Here is a 26,094-nt window from a genome sequence, read left to right as displayed (position 1 = left end):
AGAACTGGGATCCATCATTGTCCCTGTGAGGGCAGTTTCCATGTTTTGCCTGTGAGTAATCCCCCATGCTTCAGGAGCAAAAATGCCTCAGAAAACACCATGAAATAGCAGCGATGGAGGAGAAGGGAAATGCCTGTCTGTCTGCCACGGAGATCGGCTCATAGCTTGCAAAACAAAACCCCTGATTCGCTCTCCCCAGAGATAAAAGTAAAACTTGATGGCCAGAAAGTTCTGTGTTTAGAAAACTCAGCTGGGTATTTGCTGTAGCCAACGAGCAGCACAGAGCAGCCTCCCGGCTACATGAAAATCTCCCTGGTCCCCATTAATTCACTCAAAATTCAACAGCTTAAGAGACAAAATGTGTGAAATTTAATCTGTTTCCTGATAAGTAGAGGCAGTTGCAAACTACCTGCAGCTTTCTAGGTACATTCCTGTACCGAGGTCACTGTTTTCCTCAGACAGCGCAGTGCCAACCACATCTCTCCCCTCTCCAACTGCACTCCAACCTAGAAGCAGAGTCTGAGCAGTGCTGCTCCCCAGCTGACACAAAATCTGTGTTTTCCCAGTCCACAAGACAGAAGAAAACCCACCAGATATCAAAGTGCCAAAGGAGTATTAATATAAACCAACATTTAGCAAAAATCTGAGTCCCCACCAAGGCCAGTTGGTGGTTTAACCAGGAGCCAGCCCATCAGAGAGAGGTGATGGTAGCGGTACCGGGAGGTTTGTGCCCAGCCCCGTGAGAGCGGTGGGGTGACCGTGATGCTTACCGGGCTCTCCGCGCCGTCCGGGCTTCCCTCGCCTCCCCGGAGGGCCTGTGGGAACAGAGCAGAGGGTTAGCGATGGGCAGAGGGGACAGAGGGCAGCCACGAGCCCTCCCCTTACATCCAAACCACCGCCTGCCCTCCCCACCTCCACTGCAATCTTGCAAGCCACACCAGCGATCGAAGTGAGGAACAGAAGCCTTTTCTTCCTAACCATTATCCAAGCCCAAAGTCCCCACGTTGGCTGCCAAAGTAGCCTAGACCCCATCATAGACCCACTGTCTCAGATATAAAACATTTACTTCTTCTCCTACCCAGCTGGGCAGCAATAGCTAGGTGGTCAGGTCAACAAAAAGCTGTGAGGGGCACCACGTCCTTAAATCAAGGATAAAAGGCACATAAGCAGCAGGCACAGAGCACTGCTGCAGCCCGAGCTGAGCACCCAGGTCCCGACCCGGCTGTGATGTTGCATCCTTTGTGCTGCGGGCGAAGGTTTTGCAACCTCTGCTGGCAGCGGGCTCCCACCGCTGGGAGCTGGCAGCTTCCACGCGCCCTCAACACACCCATGGGCAGATGGGGACAAGAAGCCGCTTCTGGTAGCCTCCTGCAGGAGGTCAGCCAGCTCCGGAGAGGCGTGCACTGGGTGTCAGCAATGTTAACAAAAACAAGAGCTCCCTTTTTATATGGGAAACAACCCTGCTCCCTCTGCCTTCTGCTGCTTTGTTAGCTTTTAGGTGCAAAGGACAATAAACACAGAGCCCTAGATATTCCTGTGCTCCAAGCAAGGTTTCACTTTCTGCATAAACATTTCCGTGCCCAAACAGTGTAACTGGACCCCAGGTGCAGCCAGGGGCTCTTCTCTTTAACATCAGGGTAAACTTGCCATCCATCCATCCATCCATCCATCCATCCATCCGTCTGTCCCTCAGCACATCCCCAGCAGGCACCGCAGGCAGGGCTCCAGTCCCTGCTCTCCCTACGGAGGTGACAATTTTGCAGGTACAAGCCCAGGGCTCACCCTGCAAGGGGTTGGTAGCTCCTTGAGCCAACAGGTTGCTGGGGGGCAGAAAAACCCCTTTCCATGCCAGCCACGGGAACGGGCCAGCTCTGAGCGTGCCGGTGCCCAGCTCAGGCGCTGTGTGACTGCTGGGAATTGCTGCTGTCATTATGAAACGGGGCAGCAGCCTCCAGCCTCCCCCTGCACACATTTTGGGGGCTGCTCCATCCCTCAGTATCACTACGACGTGCTTCAACTCCAGCAGCTCTGTAAGTTTTACCTCTCTGCTGCTAGAGGCAGGGAGGGAGCACGGCGTTTCTTGGGAGCAGGGAATGTGCCAGTGGAGCTGGAGGAGAGGCTGGGTTTTGAAACAAGTGACTAATGAGTTGGTAGCAATGCTTTTAACTCGGTTAGAGGAAGGCTGGTGCCGGAGGGCGAGAGCGTGCCGAGCTCCCGTAAAGCTCAGGTTGGGCCCCGAGGACTGAGAGTGTGAGAAACCAAACTTTGTTTAAACAACTACAAAAATCAGCAGTAAACTTAAAGGGATTTCTTACTACTTCACACCATAAGGGAAAAATTGACTACTGCCTACATCGTGTAATTCTTTACAGTCTATCTTTTCCAGAAGGGAATCTGTAAAAAAAGAAGTAACACCTAGACCCACGAGTACAGCACGCTCACAGCAACCACTGAGAGAAATCAAAGATGAGAGAGAAATAAAATCCATTCTCTTCCATTCCCCTTGCTGCATTTGTCTGAAAAAAAAAACATTGGTCAAAGAAATGGAATTGGAAAAGCAGAAAAGACTTTTTGGACTCAACATACAGAATCCTGCTGCCGTTCAATAGCTGAATTTGGAAAAGTCTCCGCTGAGAGAACCTGAGCAGGGACCAAGAGGGACACGGCCACCTCCAGCGGGAGGTTGGGGTGCTCAGCAGCGAGCTGCAGCCCCGGGCCATCAACCTGTGCACGTGTGGCCAAGCCCAGTCTGCACAATGGAAATTATGGTGGAGATGTCTGCAAGAGCTTCACAAGCAGAGCTGCTGCCACCAGCTTGGGGACGAGGCATGGTGCGTGGCAGCAGGTGCCAGACACCCGCAGGTGCCGCAGCCACACCTGGGCACCACCAGGGCTCGTTCAGGAACTGATGCTCATGCGATGGAAAAAATATCTCTGCCTGATGCAGATAGCACTAAACGTTACACCCAAGTTCTGTGTCTAGTTTCAAACCCCATTAGGAGGCTACAATGGAAATTAAGGAGGCCTGGGAATTCGTTTGAAGATAAATGCGAACTGTAAACTGTTCCCTAACGACTCCGACTGCTCGGATCCTGCAGCCTGATGCTCGTTCAATATAATTAAGATTTATGTTGCATTAACGTCAATTGGGCAACCGCCGGGCCTTTTCTCCTACCCATCCCAGCCCCGCTGTATCAGCGCTGGGAGTTCTTTATTTACATTTTTATGAAAGACAGCTTGGAGAGGAGAGCGAACACAGAGCACGGAGCGCTGTGTTTTTAAACAACGTGTCACGCTCAAGCTAAACAGCCCGAGCGCGCGGCACGGCGCGCGGTTCCTGACAACACCACGAGCCTGCCAGCGAGACGACAGATCCAATAACACCGAGACAAAGGAAGAGCACGGAATACATCGCTGATTGGAGCTGTTACGAGGAAGAGCTGATAGGTGCATCTAAGGAATAGCCGCAGAAATAAGGTAAAAAGTTCACGGCAAACACACGGGGTTGGCTCAGCCGCTCCGCTGGGCAGTGGCCACGCACGTCACCTACTGCGGGTGAGCAAATGAAAAATTAAAGGCAACGTTGGTTTTGTAGCTCACAGAGTATTGCCAAGAGCCCAAATAACACGGTTCTCCACAGGGCAGTAAATTATCCCTCGTTGAACTAATTTACCCGTTGCAAATTGGGTAACTGCTGACTGGGTCACTCTATAAATTCAGTAACCCACCAGTACCGGGGCAAGCAGGGCTAGCGCACCATGTGTGTTGAACACGGCTTTGTCCCTCCTAATTCAGCCAAATCTGGCACTCCCAGACTGGGGAAGCTGCGTTGCTGGGCCCTGTCACTTCAGCTTTGAGTTTACGAACGCTATGACCACCTGCCTTGATGATGGGCATAAGGTAAATTGGTGTTCACCAAAATGAAGGTGGGTGTTAAATGCCAGCAAAAAAAGATCAAGTTTCACACTGTTCTGGAGGGCCTACCCACTCATAAAATCAGCATTTTTTCTAATTTTCATTTTTGTGAGCTCCAAGTGGTTTAGATTGTTTCCCGTTCTTCCCTTTTGGCATTTTTCAAATTGTCTTCTTCCTTCCCTTTTTGTTTTTTCTCCTCCGGTTAAAAATGAGTCAACCAGAAGAATAGCTTGAACAAATTGGTTGGTTCGGCCACTCTCGGAAAAGCCTATTTTATTTTTTTTTTCCCATATGGCTTTACTTAGAAGGAAGGAGACCTGCGCAGCGTACTGCAGGGCCTGGTGTTGAGCACTAGGAAGCTGCAGCCCCGCTCTCGCTGGCTGTTCCTGCACAAAGGCCAATTTACTTTCTTGTTCCCTGGGGAAAAGGTTTATGGTTCACGGACAGAAGTCAGATTCGGCGATGCTTGCTCAGCTGATACTCATCAGGCATTCGGGCCGGACTGCAGACTCTGAGACCACAGATCTAAGATTAAACAGTTTTGGGTCACAACGTTTTGCATGAACCTTCTTGGCTACGGATTCCAGCGGACCCAAAGATTCAAAGCAAATACCAGACACAGATTGGAAACATGCAGCACCTACAGTCTACAGAGGTTTTCCAAATTAAAAAAAAAATAAAAATAATAATAATAATAAAAAAAATAATTTAAGATTCATTTCAGATTTGGTCCAAGAGCCCTGAAAACTCCGGAGTCCCGGGCTATGGTTTATGTTAGTAGAAAAGCCACCCAGAAAGCAAGCTTTGGTTGTTAGTGGAAGGAAGCTCCTTGCAGCTCCATATGTGATCCAGTTGCTTTCAAGATACAGAACAAGCAAGGAATTATTTCCCTTCATACAACTCCACGTGGTCTGCCTGGGCAAGGATGCACACAAGCATCCTCTTCGCCATGTGCTGGGAGCTGTGCTCAGTTTCTGGGGAAGAAGGCAGCTCCAGGACCCAAGCTGGAACAACTGGGCAGCATTCGAGGTGGTGTTTTGGTTAGAGCACCTGGGCACCAGAGGTTTATGCCACAAACTCTACAGCTGAGCTACAACGAGGGGCTCCCAGCGAGATGAGATGGGTGCAGAGCTGGGGGAACAGCCTTAAACCACCCCAACAAGGTGACAAAGCCAGTCCATGTCCCAAACATAACCTTCACCAGCAGCAACAAAACCCACACGAGAGATATGTTAGCCTGTGAGATGGCACAACTCAAGACCAGAGGCAAATTTGGGGCGTTTCAGTGTTTTTCCTAGCTGTAGCCAACAAAAGCTCCTCTTCCCTTGGGTGGGTGCTTGTTACAAAGGGAAAAATAATATTCAAGATCATTCAAAGAGTGAAATGATCTACAGGCACACGATGAAACAAACCAAAGCGCCGCTCACGCTACATTTAAAGCAAGTGAGGTTGTGCTGCTCGCTCAGTGCTCTGGATTCCCCCTACACACACACCCTTAAATCATTTTTTCCCCTTTTTCCCCACACCCAGAGACAGTTTCTTCAAACAGTCAAGCGCGTACAGCTCTTTTGTTTAGTCACCCGGGCACGAAGATAAACTGAATTTGAAATATAAATTAAGAAGTGACTGGAATAAAGCCACAGCTGCACTCACATCAAACACGGGCGATTTGCCTTTTGTTATGGCTGCTCTTGCTCAGGCCGCTTTCCGATAAGGTGCTGGCACAGGGCAGGAGCAGATGGACGGGGTGCTCCCCGCCTTCTTTTTAAACCAAGAGGACGTTTAAACCAAGCTGCACGTTTGGGCAGCTGCGTGGGCTGCCACGTGCAAGGTGGGAAGGTCCATGGCAGATTTCAGCTTCACACATCTGCGCTGAGGCAGCTGCTTTAGTGCAAGCCCTGGGCAGAGGCGGTAGCTTTGAAAGCCCTTTGGAAGGCAGGCGCCTACAAACAGGCTTTGGTGATTCTTTATGAGATGTGACCACCTCTGTTCATTATACCTATATGCTTCTAAATACTCAAAATACCTAGAAAAGCTTAAAAAATCCTAAGCAAATCGTCGTCTGGAATGAATGAGCAGATACACCCAAGGACAGCTCTTTCAGAAGGCACGTGCAAGTAGGCTTTTCTCTGCTGAAGTACTTGCTACCACAAAGCCACCTCCTGGAAGAGGCAGAAAGTCCCCAGGGACCGAGACGCCCAGTTATTCAGCAGGTGGAGCAGAGCACTGCTCCGCACCAGTCAGTAAGCTTACCTTAGAAGATACCAGCCTGCCTGCAAGCCCAAAAAACTCATGCAACATGTTGGGAGCACCTCTACAAGCCCAAGAAATGGTTGCGCATTTCTTGCAGCAATGCGTTCGTTTTCTCTTTTCCCCAAAAACTGTAAGACACTTCTATAAGGTAAGCAAGATAATGAAGCACTTATTGCTTCCTTTGGCTTTCAGTTACGAGCTCACATTTAAACAAGTTTGACATGTTGGATTACAAAACCTCTAGTGCAACATTCAGCTCTGACACAAAGTACTTGGGTTTTGATGAATTGCGTTTTTGGAGTGCGGAAGTACTCAAAACTAATGCTCGTTATCTGCAATCAGAATTAGCTGTTCCAGATCCAGGATCCCACAGCAAAATGTAAAATAGCCTCTGTCATTTTCCATATTACTCAACACGCACAAACTGCAGAAGAGAACCTGGCAAGACAGGAGTTGGAGAGCAGCTGAATAACCCCGCTCCTCGAATACCTAGAAAAGATCCCAGTAACTGCACAGGAGTGAATACACGATGGATTTAAGCAAACAAGCTTATACTTTGCATTTAAATGTTATTTTTACGGGAGCACATCTGAGGATGCAGTCCGTGGTTGGTGCCCATTTGAACAGGATTCCCCATCCTTCGTTTCTCAGCTTCCCCACCCCAAGAGCTCAATCTGCCACGTGCAAACCATACAGCAAGAGAGGGACGGGGCCAAGCGGGTCCCAGGAGCATGTCTACAGCGATCACACTAATATCACCGACAGATTTAGCTTCCATGTTACCAATAAACTTGAACATAAAAATCAAAGTTTTCCTGTTTCAAAGCTCATCCCATGCTGCACGATTACAAGTCTCAATTTCAGCATCTTTAAAAGAGCTCTTAAATCCTTCCTCCTGGGATCTTCAAAAGCAGCAGCTCTCTTCTGTTGCAAGCCCTCTCTCCTCCCCCCAGCAAGTTTTCAGCATGCAGAAAGCACTCCCTCCACCTCCGCCTCGTTTTCTACCCACTTCCTCACAAGCACCATCGTAATGAAGAGTCAAGGCCAAGAACAGCCCATCAAAGACTTGCCCGGCCAGCTCAGGGAGCTGTTTCTATTTTCATTATTTGCGTTAACCCCGGGCCAAGGCTCCGCGACGCTGCGTGCTTCAAATAACAAAGCAAAAGCGCATCTCGGCGAAACAAGCCACATCAAAACCGAACAGCCAAATCCCTTCCATGCAGGGCACACGTGAGGAGGAAGGTCCAGGGCTAGGAATAGTTTCTCCTATATGGTGGTGCAAGCAAGACCCCAGCAGCACCCGCGTGTTCCAGCAGATGTTTCAGATAAGGGGAAGCTGAGGAATACGCCACTGGGGATTTAAGTTTTGCTCTGACCTGACCGCAGCCGCCATTTGGAGTTTCTATTTTTACGCTGAACTTGGCCAGGATCAAACGCCAATGACTGATTTTGAAAACCGAATGGTATTACATCAGTTTGGCTCCCAAAAAAGCCTGCAGCCTCCAGCAAGCCGGCCAGGTGATGAGCAACAAGCTGGTGTTGATGAAGCCCTTGTGAAATTTAAGTCAAGATCGTACTCCACAGAAAATAAATTAATCATGTTTTATCACACTGACAGCAGGGTTACACAAATAAATCTCGTTAAGCTACGGACATGAACAACGTTGGCTGTTTCTAAATAATTGTTCTTAATGTAAAGCATCCAGAGAAACTACCACAGGGACTTCAAGAGAAGGCATCTGTCCTGCGAGGTGCTACAAGATGGGCACAGATGATCTTTCTCCCGGTGTGCCCGAGCACCAACACGGGATGTGTGTGGATCCACTTTGCCCTTCTCTAATCCCACAAGTCCCTCTAAGAAAGCAGACCATCTGCAAGCAGCCCATTACTGACAGCAGGGAAAAGAGGAAAATGAAGATCTATCCTTTACTCGGAGTGAGCCACTCTTCCCTTGGCACAGCCGTTTGAGGGGCTCCTGGAGCAGGGATGGGGCGCAGGGCTTTGGGACCTGTCTTACCCAGCACCTGGCACCATCTCAGGTCTTGGGGCACAAACACACAGATACAAATGAACTCACTGTGGGTACATCCACTACCTGCATCTCCTCAGAAAAACTTCAAGGTCTGTGGCATGTTCGTTTGCCACCAGCAAATCCCAGAAGCCAGGGAACCACCTGGTGCGGGTGCAGGTCGATTCACTGCTCGGGCCAGGCACGGCGCACGAGACGGGCGATCTGCTGGGCAGTGTCATTTAAAGGAAAGATGATTCAGCCAGCAGGAACTCTGCCCTACCAGTAAACGTGTCACTGAACAGCTCCGGGAGAGGTACCCCGAGCAATGCTGTTAAAATGCCACTTGCACGCAGGGCAGAGCTATTATTAACGACATTGTGACCTTGGAGAGCTAGAGATGTGTCCGAGGAGAGGGGCAGCAGGCACGAAACGATGCTGCTCGCTGCCAGGAAAACGCCTTCTAACCAGCAGCTGGTGGGACAGAAAGGAGCCAGATGCAGCACAGGTAAAAGGCCCGCGTGAAGCAGGTGGCTGGTTTAACACATCAGGGACAGATCAGGTGAACTCAGGGATTTTTTCCCAGTTTCTCTGCACATAAATTTTATACCGTGCACATCGCAACGCCACACCTAAACTCCTAAAAATTGCAGTTTTTGATAGAAAAATACTCAAAAACCAATGTGAGCTTCTAAATATAATACATACAGTGCTTCAGATTTCCTCATTTTTAGCTCCTGTTAAAACAAACCTAACCCAGACAGGCACGGAAGTCCTCTGGTTTGCCCTGTGATGAACAAGGCTGGGGTTGCTCGGAGGCTTTGCCCATACCACTGGGTACCAGCAAGGCCACCACCACCACAGGACAGGCCACGGCGTTTCTTGGCCACGGGGTTTTTTCCCCCCTTTCTGCTGATATATTTGACATAAATCTTCCAGGAAGGTAAGCTCTAACAGTACGCTTACTGCACAACTCAGCGAGTATGAAGTAATTTCTTTTCAGGTTCTGTGGAAATTAAAACCTTTTGTGAGCAGGCAAGTACATAGCGGTGCATCTGACAGACACAGCCCGTGTCTAACAAGCATGGAGGGAAATATTCTGCCTTCTGCATTGCTGGGAAAGTTTTCTCCTCGGTAATTAAACCTTATTTTTTTTTCTTTTAATTTTTTCCTGAAGCATGCAAATCATTGGTTTAAAGTTTAAGCACCACTGAGCCACAGTTTGTATTTTAAGCATTCCCTCCATCTTCCCAATGACATCCAAGTGGGGCTGCATGGAGGAGGAATTAGACAACTGGAAAGCGACTGCTCTGCAGGTACCAGTTCCTGGTTATCTCCTGGATTTAGGAGCTTCCAATGTTCACGGGTACCTTGCCTTAAATCATTTGGGTATATTAATACCTGCCTTGACACAAACTAAGCTCTGCCCTGAGGACAAGAGGCTCAATGCTCCAGCAGCGCTCAGCTCTGGAGGCATCTCCAGTGCAGGTCTCAGGGCTGGCTCCTGGTAGGAGGTTTCACATGGGGGAGTCCCAGGGAAAGCCTGGAGAGCAGCCGATGAAGGGGACTGCTGAAGGACCAGCAGAAAGAGTGAGAACAGAGAAGAAAAGAACAAAATACGTTAAATGCCAAATGCATTAAATGGCCAAGAGTCTCCAGATACATTAAAATAAAACCATCCCACTGACTAGCCTGGCACAGAGGTAATTTCCTACTTGAGGCATAACTCGGAGGCGAGAAGAGTCTCAACCTTGTAGAGGCTTCCTACATCAGGGATGAAATTATGATGGAAGAAATGTCAAATAAAACGATTTCACTCCCGGAGCAGCAGAAACAATGTACTTTGTTCTCACAAATTGGGACCAGGTAGGTTGGCACGAGGTCTTTGGCAAAGAAACAATTTAGCCTCAAATTTGAGACCAGAGCAATAGCATTAGATCACTTACTCCGACTTCAGTTGTGAGCAGCTGTTTGGCTTTTATTTCACACAAAAGCTTACACTGTAAAAGGAATTCCTGGCCCCCATTCAAATGCTATATTTGCTCGTAAGCAATGTTTCTCATTTTAGTCCTGATAATGCAATGAAATCAGTGATGAAAAATTTTTACAGAGAGATGTAAAGGGTGAAAAAATATTTCTTTTTACAGGCTTTGAATTTGCTGCATTGAAATGCAATACCCAGACCTTGACTTTTCACCACGCTGAAGATGTGATCACCAAAGTGTTTCCTCGTTCTGACTGTGGAACCGAAGGCACCGTTGTCTTTTCTCTGATGACCCCGGGCAGACGGCAGGCTCGCTGTGTGTAAACAGCTTGCTTTCCCACCCATCTGAGAGCCTTCCAGCAAAGGAATATAGGAAACTTTATGGAAAATAGTTTCCATTATATAGACAACCGACACGTGCTACGGCCATATTCACTTCTTGGGAAGAATACGGCGTTTCCTGGAGCACGTGTGAACGATCCAAACAATATCAGCTCTTTTACTGCCGTGTTCCTGACCCGCACTGTACCACTTCCAGTGGAAACACGTCGGGGCAGCGCAGTGGAGACCGCTGCCCGAGGTCTCAATGGCACACTTAAGAACTCTGTTAAATAAGAGCAATTTATGACTAAGTTAAGAGCAACACTCGTATCCGCCACTGCCTCCCTCTACAGGATTAAGCTTCCAGCTTTAATACTAATCCACGTCAAGCCCGAATGCAATTAATGAGCAGGAGCACACTGGAAAGGCATTGATAAGGAAAATCAGAGAGCAGCAGCACTTCCAGGCAGGATGCCGGCACTGATTGCACATGCCTCTGGGCATCCCCACAGTTAAGAAGTATTTTAACATGCACAGCAGAGGTTAATTACAGCTGCCACCACAAGACAAAACTCTAGGATACGTGGCCACAGAGACACACAGCCTCTTGCTCATGGCCAGCCCCAGGTGAAGGAGCCGCAGAGACCACAGTCGGGGTGCAGGAGAGCTTGCTGCAGGCTGGGAACGTGGAGGCTGAGCAGAGTCAGCAAAGAGAGAGCACAAAACAGCTGTAGGAAGACCAGAAGGAAAAAAAAAAAGGTATATTGGCACGTGTAAAAACATAGTTGAGATACCAGAAAGTGTGCTGACATTTCTTTGGCGCACACCGTGCCTCGGAGGTGGTTGGCACAAGGTGGGGAACAGGCGCAATTAATGAGATGGCACAAGCCAATGCTCACAAAAGTTGCTAATTAAACGTTGTTATAGCCCATTGCTGCCATGTTTTGGGCCCGCTCTAGCCCAGGATTCAGTGGCAACGATTGCTTTTATTTAAATGCAAAGAGGGAATGATGTATTGCTCACACATCTGGGGGACGTTTCAGTAACAACTTCGTTGTAGACTGAAGTCTTCTCCTGGGCCAGCGCGTTGCAGCGAACTGCTTCCAAACGCACGGCTCAGCAAACGCCTTTCCAAAACGCAACCTACTCTGTGGAGCTCTGCAAGTGCACGTTAAATTTACAAATTACCAAAATTACCACCACGGTTTGTTTAACCGTGTTCATTTGCTTACTTGATGCATCTTACTTGATGAATAGTTTGTTTTATTTGGCTGCTTCAGGATCACTAGTCTTGCAAACAGCTCCGAAAACCATAATGAAGTGACTGACTTTGCTCAGCTGCCTCTTCCAGATGCTAAATTCATTCCCAAGGAGCCAAACGCATCCTTTCAAGGGTACTCAGACTATTTTCAGCTCCAAATTTTCAGTTGTCTGTAAAGCAATAGGTTTATAAATCTTTTGACATGACAGCTAAATGCATTCTCTTTCCCCATTTTAAAGTGGGGAAAAAAAAAAAAAAAGCAGAATTGATAGGATAGAAGGGCAGCAGGGGAGATGGAGATGTCCATGTTTTTCCTTAATAGCAAAGAGCATCTCAGAGATCAAACGGGAAATTTAAATTATTTCTGACAATACCAAAGGTGCAACCTTTTAGCTCCAGACACTTCGGTTTGGATCATCTGCAGATTGCAGAGATCAGCTAAACAACTGCTGGATGGCCAGCCTGGCTTACCAAACAACATCCAGGAAAGAGGTTCAAAGTTTTACAGAGATGAGGTATTGTTGTTCTTTGAACACTGAGATAAGATGAAAAGAAAGAGGCAATTATTGGGAGCAAAGCTATCCAATATGTTGCTAAGTTTGGACACCACCATCGGTTTCCACTTGTATCTTAAAGCGGCCAAGTTTGAGAAAATGGTGTGAGATATGGTGGAAACAGGAAACAAGGGCAGAGAAATACGGCAGGGAAAGGCGGAGAGCATCCACGTTCCTCGGTGGGCAGGAGGGACAAGTGCAGGGACAAGCGGTGGCATCGCGTGGGCTGGAGCTGCTGGCACAGGAGCAGGGGCGAGATGGTGGTGAGGGAAAAGAGATTTGCACAACATGATCAACACATGAACCTTCACTCCCCAAATACATCACTTTGAGGCTCAATGAGATCATTCTACGCACCATTATTTTCCCAGTCATATTCTACCATAGTTGTATTTTTTTTTTAAACTCTCCAAATCCACTTCATTCTCAAAAGATCACGAAAAAGGCCAGTCTCTCCCCAAAGCGGGGCAGCGGGGTTGGCCTTCATCTTCCAGTCATTTTTATGCGGTGCCTATCACCACATCTTGCCAAGTTTTTAACTAAAATCAGACCTGGGTTTAAGACAACACAATAAGCTGAATCCTGCTTTCAATTTTGTTTTCTAGGTTCCAGGATACGCTTTTAAACTATTGATATACTGGATCTAATTTCACCTGAGGATCTAAAAGTACTTAAAGCAGAAACCCTGAGAGTCCTTCACAAATATAGATATACTGCTGCATTCTGCAATGGAGATAAATGAAGCCTTTGGAAGGGCAGTTAACCACGTATAAAAGTGTAATGGCTGGAAATTAGCACTGAACACGGGGGAAAAAAAATCTAGATTCCGGTTTCCCGCTTCTGCTCTCCAAACCATGATCCGTGAGGCCACAGCGAAGGGCTGGAGGCTGGTCTGGCTTTCATTAGCCCAACTCACAACATCTTCAGGTCCGTACATCTGCATCCCGGAGACGTCCTGCACGCTGGTAGCAGCCTACGGGATCGTAACGTTTTCAAACCACTGCTCCAGCCCTTATTCCACCCCCCCAAAATGAAGATTTTCTAGCACATCTGACTCATTCCTCCAAGAAACGAGTGGGTGTCATTTGATCATTTGATTATTAGCCATTATTCACGACCAGCCCTCCGGCATTTACCGCCTCCACAGCCACGTAGCGTTGCAGGACAGAAGGGATTCAAGGAACACTGCACAACGATGCCCAGCCCAAAAGAGAAATCCCAACCCAAACATTTCCTCTTGCAGGTCTTGGAAAACATCAGACGGTGCCTCCCTTCCTCTGACACCCAAGGGCAGAGCCCCTTTGGATGCAGCAGGGACCCCAGAAGTCACCGGTCACCTCTGCAGGTCACGGCTGTACACTCAGGACTGGTTGTGTGGACCTGCCCGAACTGTAACCAGGGAGCCCGCTGCAACCACAGCCAAAAATCTGGCGAAAACCAGGCTTTTGGGTGAGAGGGGGGCGTTTCCCTACCCACAGGCAGATAGGTGGGATAACCCACGTTACTTGGGTGAAAGAAAACCGAGGAATGCCATCTGGTTTCTGCAAAACTTGGCTGTCAAACCTCTCTCTAGCCGATGTTTCTGTTTCTTATCTTTTTGCTTGCGTTGGAGCTCAAACAAGATCCATCTGAGCGAAGCAGCCGGCAGCACAGCTTTGACGGGCCCCGTGCTCCTCCGTGTCCGCGGCACAGAGACCCCGAGCGGCACCTGCACCATGGCTGGGACAACGCGGGCACTGTTTGGGGCACAAGGCTCCCCCGGCATCGCCCCACTGCCCTTCAAAGTGACAGTGTCTTATTTTTTACCTCCACAAGAAGGACCATCGGTTACAAGGCTGTCTCTACCCCTTTTCACAGCTCTGAAATCCCCCTGCTGCTGACAAAGGCTATTTCCCACCTTCGTTTTCTTCTGGCGCTGTTGAATTATGTGTTTACATTTGCCGTAATACCACAAAGTAGAGTAAATCTTGCAAATGCTCTGCCTAAATCCATATAATAAATCAGATCCTCCAAAAAGCCTGTGTCAGATGTGCAAAAAAAAAAAAAAAAAAATATCAGAAAGTCTAAAAACCAGAATTATCACAAGCTCCACAGCCAGGCAGGAAAGCTGCTGGTGCTCTGATTGACGGGGAGACATGAACAGACCGAGGCAGGGCAGCTGACTGACAACCCGGTTTCCTTTTGTGTCTGATTTTGCTTGGTAAACCATTTAAAACATGTCAAACAAACACTGCACTTCAACAGTTCCCTGTGAAACGCTTGCCAACTCCGCTCCCACTGGAGAAGGCAATTACCTTATTTATAGGGATTGGGGAACAAATGCTGCATTTCTTCCCCATAATCATTTATTAATTGCTCTCATATTGAAAAGTGGCTTTGATAAAATAAATAAGATCCAGCCCGCAATCATATTGCTGCAAGAAAAAGGAATTTTGCAAAAGTAGGGCATCCCGGGGCCAGCCCAGAGCATGAGCTCGCGGTGTCTGCGCCCGCCTGCACAGGGACTGGGAGTGAATGGGGAACTGCAGAAAACGTTTAAGAAGAGAAACTGGGCAATGGAAACGTGTCCCAGCTTACACACAGACAGCAGGGTTCGGCTCTGAGGATTTATTTTGCTGTTACTGTTATAGCAACCAGCAGCCCATGGCATGCTTTGCACGCGTAGCCATTGCATGTTTTACACACACACAAGACTCCCGCTCCAAAGCCGCTGCTCCCTCATCCCCACAAACAACAACAAAAATGAGTTTCAATAGGAAACGGATGGAAGGAAGGGAAGGATAAACAAGAACGAGGGTATGACCATCAGTTTCCCATGGCCACTTCTCTCTGGCCGCAGGGACTCACGCAGGTTTTATGATGCCATTTTACAGCCACAGAGGAGAGCTCGCTTCGACCTTGTAGATGGTGCTTCTCTTTCCACTTCTCAAATCCTGAAAATCCCTTTTTAAATTTCAGAGGTATGAGTTTTGCCTGAAAAAGCTCAGTTTTCTGCAGGTGTTTTATTTTCCCTTTAATTATAGCAGGAAATTGCAAGAAACTAAAGTAAACTGGACACTTGACAATCACTAGAAAATATTTACTCTAATATAACTATCACTGCCCAAAGCAAACAAACAGTTGCCAGAAACACAACTGAAGCTGACAGAATGAGAAATAAACACAAGAATAATGGATGGGTTCAGCACAAGACCTTCGTGTGCGTCCCCAGAATCATCCATCCTCCTCTGGCACTGCTGATTCGGCCCCTGCCCCACGCCAATTCCCTGCTCCTGCCTGCTGGGCTTCACCGTGATGCGGTCTGGGACTTGTCAGTGTCTTCGTTTAAGCAGCTGAAACCTTGAAATCCAGAGAATTTGTTAGCTACAAACCCTTTATCAGGGCACACAGCAAGAGGGCCACGAGCTCTGAGCCACGGCTCCAGACCCACTGCGTATCCCAGCCCAGTGAGCCGCAGAAACCCAAGCACGAGGCCGAGGCCAGCTCTGTTTCGCTTGTGGTAGTTTCGTATGAAGCTGTTTAATTTTATCTTTTGGTCTGATGATGTCTGTACAGCTCTGGAAGCCGTACAGAAACGGCCACGTATCTGATCTGCATTTTGCAAAAAGGAATTTCCACCTAGGTGATTAGCAGAGCCCTTTCAGCAAGTCACTCAGGCCCTATTGTGACGTGCATGGAGCAAGAGCCTGCTGAAGAAATTAATTCAGCACATAGGGAACAAAGGCCATTAGAACTGCCAAGAGAAATATTAACTTTTCTCAAATGCGAGCCTGTTTGACATTGTTTTTGCCATACTTATTTGCATACAATGCGCATATTGCACAAAACCAGGCGAACTAATGACAACAGCAATAATTCCACAAAGCAAATAGCGGTAGGGCAAAAAGTCAAATTTTCACCATGGGACTCCAGGTATTTGGGCTCCCCGGAGCAAACCGAGCAGAACCAGACAAGCCCGGGGCGCTTTCACGTTCCCTCCTCGCCCCAGGCAGGAACCTGCCTCGAACACAGAGCACCTTTGCCATCTCTTTGCCATCTCTTCCCACCCCACGGGCTCAATACTGCTGGAAATACTACAGCCAGCGTGCAAATGCCTTGGATGAGACATTCCTGGTGCGTTGTCATTGTCACCTCCATCGATGGCAGCCCCCGACTCAGCGCCGCTCCGCGCTAATCCCCGGTTCAGCCGCGCTCCACCTCTGCCTCTGCAATTACCCCAGGCCTGACCCACGGAGCAGCGAGATCTAATCCAACCCCTGAAACGCTTCCAAGCCAGATGCAAGCTGCCAAGAACGAGTCTGCATTCCTCAATTTCTATCACCCTTGGCTATATGTTTTGTTGGCTGAATTATCTTAATAGAAACACGTAAGTACTCGAGTGTGAGTGCATGCACATCCCCGCCGCCACGGAGAAACCTGCTTTGCCCATGCCCTGGGGAGCCCATAGGCTCGGGGTGTGTTAGAGATGCGCACATTAACCCCACCAAACCAGCTCGTTCAACCTGGCTGAAAACACAGACCACCCACAACAGTTCCCTGCATTATGAAGATCTGTTTCCCAAACTGGCCCAGCCCTTTCTTGCAGGTCATTAAGAAGTTCTCTCCACTTATTTCTAGAAAAAGGGAGGAAAGGGGTTTTCAAGCTCAGTTGGGCCATGGGTCCAAGTTCATGCCCAGAAGGTTCTTGGTATTTTGAGGCTGAATGAGTCCCCGCTCTGCCCAAACACAACTGCTCCTTCGTCCCTCCTTTGATCTCCTTGGACAAAGACTCCGAGGGAAGAGATCCTGACTGGCTTCAGAGGGACGCCCACAAATGCTCCATGCCTAACAAGGCAGGTTTCCAAGAAAGTCACATACAAAAATATCTGCAGAACTACCGAGCATTAGACTTCCACAGCACCCTAAAGAGCTGTCCACAGCAGAATAGACAAATATTTTTTTGGTTTATGTCCACTAACATGTTTCACCCAAGAGACGTACCCTCATGTTCTTGGGGTAGTTAGGGAGAGAAATGAGACCACGTCTCATGAAAAAAAGTAGGGACATCCCCACAATCTAAACTGAGTGTTTAGATCTAAAAGTTTTTGAAAGGTAGAGAAAACTGGTCTATTAAATTCTACAAGAAAAGAGACCAGTGATCTTTGTGTAGATTTAGAGCAACTGGGGAGTGCTGTGGCCATTTGTTCAGAGTCTTTCCAAATACTAGATGTAAGCTTTCCACTCCCTCTAGGATACAATAACACATCCCCTCCCACATCATCTAAATCCCCCAAATCAAGATCCCAAATCCACCAGCTTCAGGAGGCACGGGGTTGTGCATCACGATGGCAATTTCCACCCTCCCCTGACAAGGGGTTAATGCCAAACAGACTGGCGGCATCGCCTCTCGCTGTTCAAATGAAATGGGCTCCTTGAAATGGGCTCCTTCCTTTCTTGTGCCACACACAAAACCCCCCACTAAGTTTCAAATTGTTTTTCAATCTAGTTATTAAATGAAGTGTCTTTTTTTTTTTTTTTTTAATCTTAGAAAAGAAGCTTTATTTGTTTATTTGTTTATGATTTCTTTTAGAGCCAATGTAAGAGGTCAAATAATTTCCAGATGACATCCAGACTGTTTTGTATTTGAATTTCTGTAGTTTTTTTTTTTTTTCTTTTGAAATAGATTGAAAGGAACACAGTATTACAGGAAAACACAAAAACCCTAAATCCCCGATAGAAATAACATTAGTTTCAGCTTCCACTTTCAAGGGCATTACCGACACAGCAAGATCCCTGCTGCAAGACTTGTGTTGCTCAGCTCAGGGAACACCTAAGTGCAGGATACGATACTGTTTTTATCTTTGTTTTCCATCTTGTCAGAGTATTTGGTGCTTTTTCCAGTGCCAGGCTGGAAATCATATGGTAACAGGAATTGTACCCATCATTCCCAAACAAATTTCCAGTTTAAGAATTGAGGACAAGAGGCTGAATACTCAACCATGAACCAAATTCATATCACAAATGGCTCAACTCCTAACTGTTGACCTCTAAGTCTGTCCGCTGAAGCACTGCATGCATTTTAACCAAAGCTAGATTTCCTGACGTTAATCACAGGCCTAAATAACCAACACAGGTGCCCAGGAGAGGCACCATTTTGCATCTCTGAGCCGGTCAAGTTTTGGTCCCATACGTGTGACCCCAAAAGGCCACACGGAGCAGGGCAGATGCTCTCTCCCCACTGGGACTCCCCGTCAAGGAAGCTCCCGGCTCGGCTGCCGACCGCCCAGTAGGGTTGCAGCACGTATTTTAATGTGACCAGGCTGAAGCTGAGGGCCAAATGCTGGAGGCCTGGAAATATTAATAATAAAAAAAAACACAACGCCTAGTCCATTTCTGTGTCTGAAAAGACTACAAAGGCTTTTCCTCGCTCAGAACTGCTGGTTTCCCAGCATTCACGAATTTTGGCCTGAACTAAGCTACTTCAAAGGCATTAGATACGGCTCAGAGAGAAAACAAAATTGGGAAGAAAAATTGCTGGCACTTCAGCAAAACACTGGTCATTTAGTGGGATCTCCGAATTAGTTTCAGATTGCTTGAAGTTTATCTTGTTGCATCTTTTTGATGCAGAGATTCACATCGGCCAGTGAGATGCACGACAGTTTGGTCTCCACAATCCCTGAAAATCCAAGGAAATGAATCCGACTGCTGCTTCCTAGTCATGCAAATGGTAAGCCCAATGGCTTTCATTCTTAAGCTCTCATCCATGAGCAAAGTGCAGGAATGAAGCCAACGCCTCTGAAGAGCCCCAGTTGCAACACCAGAGTACAACCAACACCTGAGAGGGGAGTCCCTTCTTTTTGTAAAGCATCTATATGAACACATAAATGAAAATGCAAAGTTCAGTGAACAGCTCCTTTGCACTTTCTCTTTACCCCGCTGAAGTTTCAGCCTAATTGCACCCATCTGTATCCTCAATCACAGAGCCAGGCTGGTACCCTGCAAGGACCTCATGGTGGCTGAGCTCCCAGCCACTGGTACAAGACTGAAGATGAGTCTTCAGATCACCCTGGTGCTACATTTTCCATCTGTTCATGAGCTGGGTCTCTGCAACCTCTCCTGGGTTGTCCAAAGGATGCAGCCAGACCCTTCCCTGGGGCTTTGGGTGCCCTGGGTGCACACAGCTGGACAGGAGGGGAGATGGTGCCCTTGTGAGGTGGCCCAGCAGAGAGGGGAATATTGCTGGGAGCTGTTCCGAGCACAATTTGAGGATGCAGTTCTTACCCAAAGTTTGCCAAACTCCTCTACATTTGCATGCAGCAGGTACGCAAGCTGATGGAGTCAAATATCTGCACAGATTAATTTCCTGCTCGGTGGCAGAGACAGCGCTGACTGGCCAGGTTTAGTAAAACGAGGAACACATCAGCTGGATCGTAAATTGGTTTAAAGGCTAGAAAAATTATCTGTTAGCTGGCAAGGCTTAATTCACAACAAGTTGTCTGGTGCAGATGTGAATTAATCATGCTCAAAAATGGATGGAGTGCTCAGAGCTTTGTGGCACATCTGTAAACACGCAGCCATAAGGAAAAACTGAGAATTTCATCACGCTGGATGGATAGCCTGGAGCACAAGGCATTGTTCTCGAGCATTTCAGACAGGTAAATGCTTTTTTCATTGCTGCTACGATGAAAGCCATTGCCTTCAGTTTGCAGTTCCTAAGGAGAAAACTGATGGGGGAATCAAGGAGCCACTGCACAGCAGCTCAGATGAGACACTTCGGAGCCCAAACCCGAGTTGTGGAGCCCTCCTCGACTTACATTTTGTGCTCGTTAAACCAGCAATAACCAGCCAGCTCCCCGTTTGTCTTCAGCACCATTTCAACTCCTCTCACACCTCGTGACAAGCAGCTCTTCCAGTGCTATCCAGCCACAAGCCAGGATCCTTGCCTTAGAGCTATCTCAGGTAATTCGAGCCCATATTATTACATCAGTCATTATATTATGGCATGTTTGATTGCCCTCTGAACATCCTGTAGATGCAAACATTAAATTGTTGTTTAAACACTGCTTCTATAGAACTTGTTTTATCAGCCATTTGTATTTCACTAGAGTAAAAACATTAATTTCACCGAATGTTTTACTTAAAAGGAATTTGTAAATAACAGTCTCGATTTTCAGCAAAGGTTAAAGTCAGCCTTTAATATTGGATTCTTGGAATTTCCATGGAGCTTCTCACTGGAAGAGCCCAAAGAGCACGTATACGAGCTGGTTATTCAGGCTTTACAGATAGAGAACAGCTCCACAGAGCTGTTTGAGACATTTACCCCACTAACAACCACTGTGGTCAGGGCTAAGGCCAAGTTTCCTGGTTTCCAGCTCAGGAGGCAGAGACCTGCTGGGTACCAGCCGGAGCGCCCATTTACTGCACTTGCCCATTTACATCCTCCACCACCGGCTAATTTTAAAAACCTTTTACATCTTTCCCATCCCTTACATTTCAGACACAACACACTTGAAAGCAAGCAAATCACTCTCTTGGGGTTCAATTCCTTTGGCTAACCTTCATTTTTTATACTCTAATCTGACTGCTGAAAACTAAGGGCAATGCTTCATGGCGAACATACGATCCTACGTTTAATTCTTGCCTGCGTGAAATAATCCCATCCCATTCAGCTGATTTACCAATACCATGATGCCACTTCAGAGCTTCTACAAAAGACCAGCACTAGGCTCAAGGTTGCACATTTACCACAGAAAAATAATTGTAAAAAGAGTTTTCCCTTTTTTCTTGGTGTCTGGGGCACAAAACATTTTCATCCGGACATCCTTCTCAAGTGACTTCACCAGGGGGATGCAAAAGATCAGATGCCAACATCACTCCAGGTACCCCAGAGAGATGCAAGGCACAAGTGACCACCGCTCAGCTTTCCACTGAGGGAGGCCCAGCCAGGTCCTCGTGCTTGGCCATGCCTCGCACCAGAGGGGACAGGCCCTTTTTCCAACTCCACCATAAGTCTCCCTGAAAACCCAAGGTACTTTACTAAAAAAGGCTGGAAAAAGCAATCTGGAGAGAAAAGCGAGCTTTCAGAATCCTATCTTATAGTACTCATTAAGAAGGAAATTAAGCCTTTCCAACCAAAAGTCGGAGCAGCACCTGAGCTGCTCAGTGCATTTTCATACAATGACCACATTGAATTGATTTCTAACGTTATGGCCCCAAAAGCTTGAGCAGCAACATGCTTCCACATTTTTTCTCCCTAGTAACAAAGACGGACAGTGACAAACCTCCATTCTCCATGAGGTGCACGTTAAAAAAAGAATTTATCTGGAGTTAATCGAAACTTGTCTTCATACCAGTGCGCAATAATGCCTTGAGAACAGGAGCCTTTACTATGAGCATTTTTCTTTTTTACCTTCAGTTGATTATGGTCTCTTTGCTGTTTAAACCCTAGCTTCAAGCCACATGTGTCTCCACATCAGCTTATCTGCTGCTTTCAACCTCTACCAGCCCCTGCTTTTACTCAAACAGGAAAGAATACAGAATGTTCTAGTTAAAGTCTATTTTTGAAAATAATAAAGCTACGCAAGCCCATTTCCATTTGCTGGTGTCTCCAACAGACAGACTATCCAAGTTCATTAGGACGACAGTTTCTTGGCAATCAGACCTTTCTTCATTGTGGCTGTAGGAACTTATTCCATTAATCCTTCGGCTCGCTTACAGAGCCCTGTGCTCAGCACCAAACAAAAGGACCCGCCTTATTGTCAGGCCCACACCTCGCGCGTTTCATTTTAGCCTGTGCTGCTGGGGATGGTGGAGCGAGGGAAGAAATCAAGCAAGTGAAGATCTAAAAGTCAACCTAAACAGGCTTTCAGCCCCGCTTTCCCCTGCTGTGCTTCCCCAGCAATCAAGTTGAAGTTTTTTTTTTCCTTCCTTTTTGGTTCTTGGGAGCAAATAACATGCTATTAAATTCGCGACTTTAATCATCACTCTTGGAAGACGTTCCAAGAAACCAACGGTACGATCTACAATTAAATGACAAGGAAAATTTTCCAGAGCCACCTCAGACATTCAGCCACTCTCTGTACTTGCACAACTGCAAATTTGGGCAGTTTTGGTGCTGTTCTGCAGCTCGGGCTTCACTTTGGTTTTGTTCCGCGCCTTTCCCGAGCTGAGCCCACCAGCACCAGCTCCTCGGCAGCTTCACTTGAGCCAAGGACAACAGTGTCCAGCTCTTAGCTGGAGCTTGGAGACATGAAAGTAGTGCAAATGACAACTGCTTAATATTAAATAGTAATAAAAATGCTCATATGAACATGAGTATGAGATATTAACGTGTACATGTGCTCACCATACAACCCAGCCTTGCGAAAGGGAGCGCTCCCCTGCCAGCACCGAGCTGGGCAAGAGTGAGCGCTCCTTTGGAGCTTTCCAGCCAGCAGGATTTTGTCAGAGGGCCCTTCTGCTGGTTTTGAGCTTTCAGACTTTGGTTACGTTCTAGTTAGCACGTCAGCCCAAACACTCTTGCTCCCTCCATCCTTCAAAAGTGCAGCCCTGTCCTCACCAGCAGCACGCTTATTCCCCCAGCAAAACTCACCGGCTCATCCCTCATCTTTGCTGAGATGCAATCAAGTCTTTTATTCTTTTAAATATAAACTTTTTGTACAAAGAGTGCAAAATTCAAATACATTTAACTCCTGTTTTCTTCCAGCACCCTTCAAGAACCCAAGGACAGGTTCTATAGAGCACAGGTCCTGGCTCCAGGCTCAGCACTCCAACACTGGTTTGCTCTGGCTCCCAGCTCAGCCCCATTGCTCCTTACCTCTTCAAGAAGTATTAAACAGGTTATGCACGGCACCTTTGGGAACATGCTTAAGCAAAGCAACCACGTTCAGCACGGAATCAACATAACCTCTTCTCCCTAATCTTCAGGTCTCCCACATCCAATCCTCTTCCCCCAAAAAGACTACCTAGAAACGTGTGAGCTGCTCTTATACACGTAGGAGTTCATCCTTTCAGAGGAAAGGACAAAAAAAAAAAGGATGAAACTGAAAAGTGACCGCGTGTTCACATAACATCACCCACTCCATCTGAACAGGGAACGCGGCACGCAAAAACCTGGTCTTAATGTCAGCCACTGCTCTGACACACCGAGCCAGGAATGAACTAACACAACACAGAAGGACAGCAACAAAACAAGGTCCCGCCACACGTTTGCTCAACAGAACCCATGCCAGGAGCAAATTCAAAGTAAACCCCTCCTTGCACGACAGGGGCAGGGCCCAACCAACATCCCGATGACTCAAAGCTCCCCCCAAGTGACCCAGGCTGGGAGCACGGAGGCTGGGAAGCCCTGGTGGGGACGCGGTGCCAAGCGCGCATCGGGCAGGACAGGCACGCCAAGGGGGCAGCATCAGGGCCTGACACGTGAAGATAAGGGAAATGAGGGATTTTGTGCACAGCCACATCACAAGTACAGAGCGGAGAAACTCACTGCTCTTTTCATCAATGGGTGTGAATTCATCTCTATAATCTCATGATAATCATCATACATGTATAATTTAGAGAATCTCTACGAAAAACTATTTTTTGACCTTTTTATAGCATGCATTACCTGCTGCTCCTTGCCAGAGCACATGGCAGCACAGAAACAGGCAGAAACCTCTTTGGATTTCTTGGAAAGAAGTCTATGTTCACAAGCAACCCCTCGTGTTGAGCAAAATACATGGGCAAGTTGCTCTTTGCAAAGTTGGTTGTGCCTTGTCCTATCCCACACCACTAGCCATGGGCACAGGCAATGCAGCCTTCCCAAGCGAGGTCCGAGCACAGCAGTTTTAGTCCCGTGGCCATGAGACAACAGCAATGGGATTCAATTTTCTTCCCTCGAGCTGGGAGGGAAACATCCCTTTCAAAATGTTATTGAAATAATAAAACATTTCAATAAGCATACAGCTGCGGAGCAGCAGTGCTAGGAGTACGCACCGCGTTAAAGACCCTGGTAGAATTTTACGAGTCTGCTAAAAAGCAGAACCCAAAGCCCTCTGCAGTTCCAAAACACGCAGACACGCACACCAAGCCCCCCAAGCAACCGCTCCAGGAACAGCTGGCTTAAAAAAAATCATCCTGGTGGAAAACCTCCTGCACAAAGACCCCTTTGCACTCATGTGTCATGAAGGAACAGCAGCGGGCGAGCAGGCAGGGATGTCCACGGTCACCTTCAACGTGAGAAAAAGGCACAAGGCCACAAAACCTCTCAGCTCCAGGTGCAGAGGGATGGCAAATTTTATTTATTGATTTTTAGAGGTGCATCCCAGGAGCAGCAGCCACAGCTCTGAGCCTTGGTGCAGCTGGTGCCGGAGGACCCCAGAACAAAGGCGCAGCCTTCGCAACCCCTTCGTTCACACGCAACCCATGCAAAGAGGGGTGAGCGGCCTCATCCCTGAAACCTTCCTGCCCCGTTCCAAGGGCACTGCAATTCCCACAGGGCTGAGTGGGATCGGATCAGCTCTGCAGGGGACCCCGTTGTGGGGCAGAGCTCTTCCAGCAGCTCCGCTTGGCCGAGGTTCCTGCTGCAGTTACCGCGGCAGGTCCCGACATCTGCTGCGCCTCCCCCGGGGAGCCTGCCCAGAAAGTGAGGAGCTGCAGATGCCACCACATTAATCTACCAACTCGAAGATTTTAAACAAAAGAGAAAGGGTGGTCTCCCCCTGGGGATTAACTGCAGCAGGGAGGTCTCCTCTTCCCCAGCGTCGGAGGCGAGTGAAAGCAGGGTAGATAACATTAACCAAATTGCCACGATTTCTCAAGTCATTGCAGCCAAGCGCTTGCAAAATAAGAGCTGAGCCATGCTGGGGTGGAGCAGGAGGAAGGCCAGGCTCAGCCCCTTGGTTTTCGTATTGTACCTATGCAGAGAAATCCCTCCCCAGTGAGCAGAGAAACTCTACCTGCAACTTTGATATGCTAGAGAACAAGGAGAAAGCAGGTGAGGCAAAGAATGGAGGCTATGGGGAAGGACCGGCAGCTGATGAAGCTGTTTTCATCACTTCCAGCCTGAATTCAGGATTTCTGCTTGGTGCAGGTGTGTGGAGCTCCCTGACGGAGGAGTGGGAGGAGGCAGGGGAATTGTTGGTACCTCCTGAGCAAGGACTCCCCTCTGCTTCCATCTGGAAAGCCTCCGGCTTTGCAGCTGAGCCGCGTGTTTTCAAAAAGCAACAGGAGCTTGCAACTCCATTTGCACTACAAGCGTGTCCCTCAGTGCAGGTTTCACGGAGAAAGGTCTGATAAAATCTTTGTTATCTTTTGTATTGATCCAGCACAGCTGAGGGGCAGGAAGGAGTGCTGCGGAGACCGGGCATGCTGGGAAAGTAATGAAAGAAAATCAGGAAAAGAGCGTGCTTTTATTAAAAAAAGTCCTATACAAACACCCCCCACAAAGATGTTTTGGTGCAAGATGTTCTACCCTCGATTCCAGCTAGGATCTCCAGCCACTACAGTTCAGTCCCCAGGAATACAACAGTTACATGGAAACTTTAAGCTCTTTATGACTCATTAGTCACACAGTAATTGCTACGAAGGCGCAACGATGCCTGGATGATGAGCAGAGCCTCACCCCACCCCGCTACAACTCATGGTTTGGGGTGGTGAGGATCCATCGCACGGATGCTTGAGCACGAGCAGTGCCCACGGCTCTGCACATCACTCCCCGAAATGGGACTGACAGCTCTATAAAGGCAGAGAGGTGCTAAGTACATCCTGGTTCCTGCCTGTTCCTGCGTCATCCGTGCCATAAAATCCAGCGAGCCATAAACAAGCCCCAGCAGCAGCT

General features: G+C 47.8%; 1 protein-coding gene across 1 annotated transcript in view; it reads right to left on the bottom strand.

Moving 5' to 3' along the window:
- The window catches only part of COL23A1 (collagen type XXIII alpha 1 chain), a 162,181-nt gene that overhangs the window by 45,759 nt on the left and 90,328 nt on the right, over positions 1 to 26,094 (bottom strand). The window contains exon 3 of the mRNA XM_082771503.1: positions 771 to 815. Coding sequence (XP_082627629.1) covers positions 771 to 815 — 45 coding nt within the window. The remainder of the gene's footprint in view (positions 1 to 770; positions 816 to 26,094) is intronic.

The sequence above is a fragment of the Aythya marila genome, assembly GCF_965140915.1.
Source record: "Aythya marila genome assembly, chromosome: 14".
NCBI lineage: Eukaryota > Metazoa > Chordata > Aves > Anseriformes > Anatidae > Aythya > Aythya marila.
This window is presented reverse-complemented; position numbering and strand designations above follow the sequence as displayed.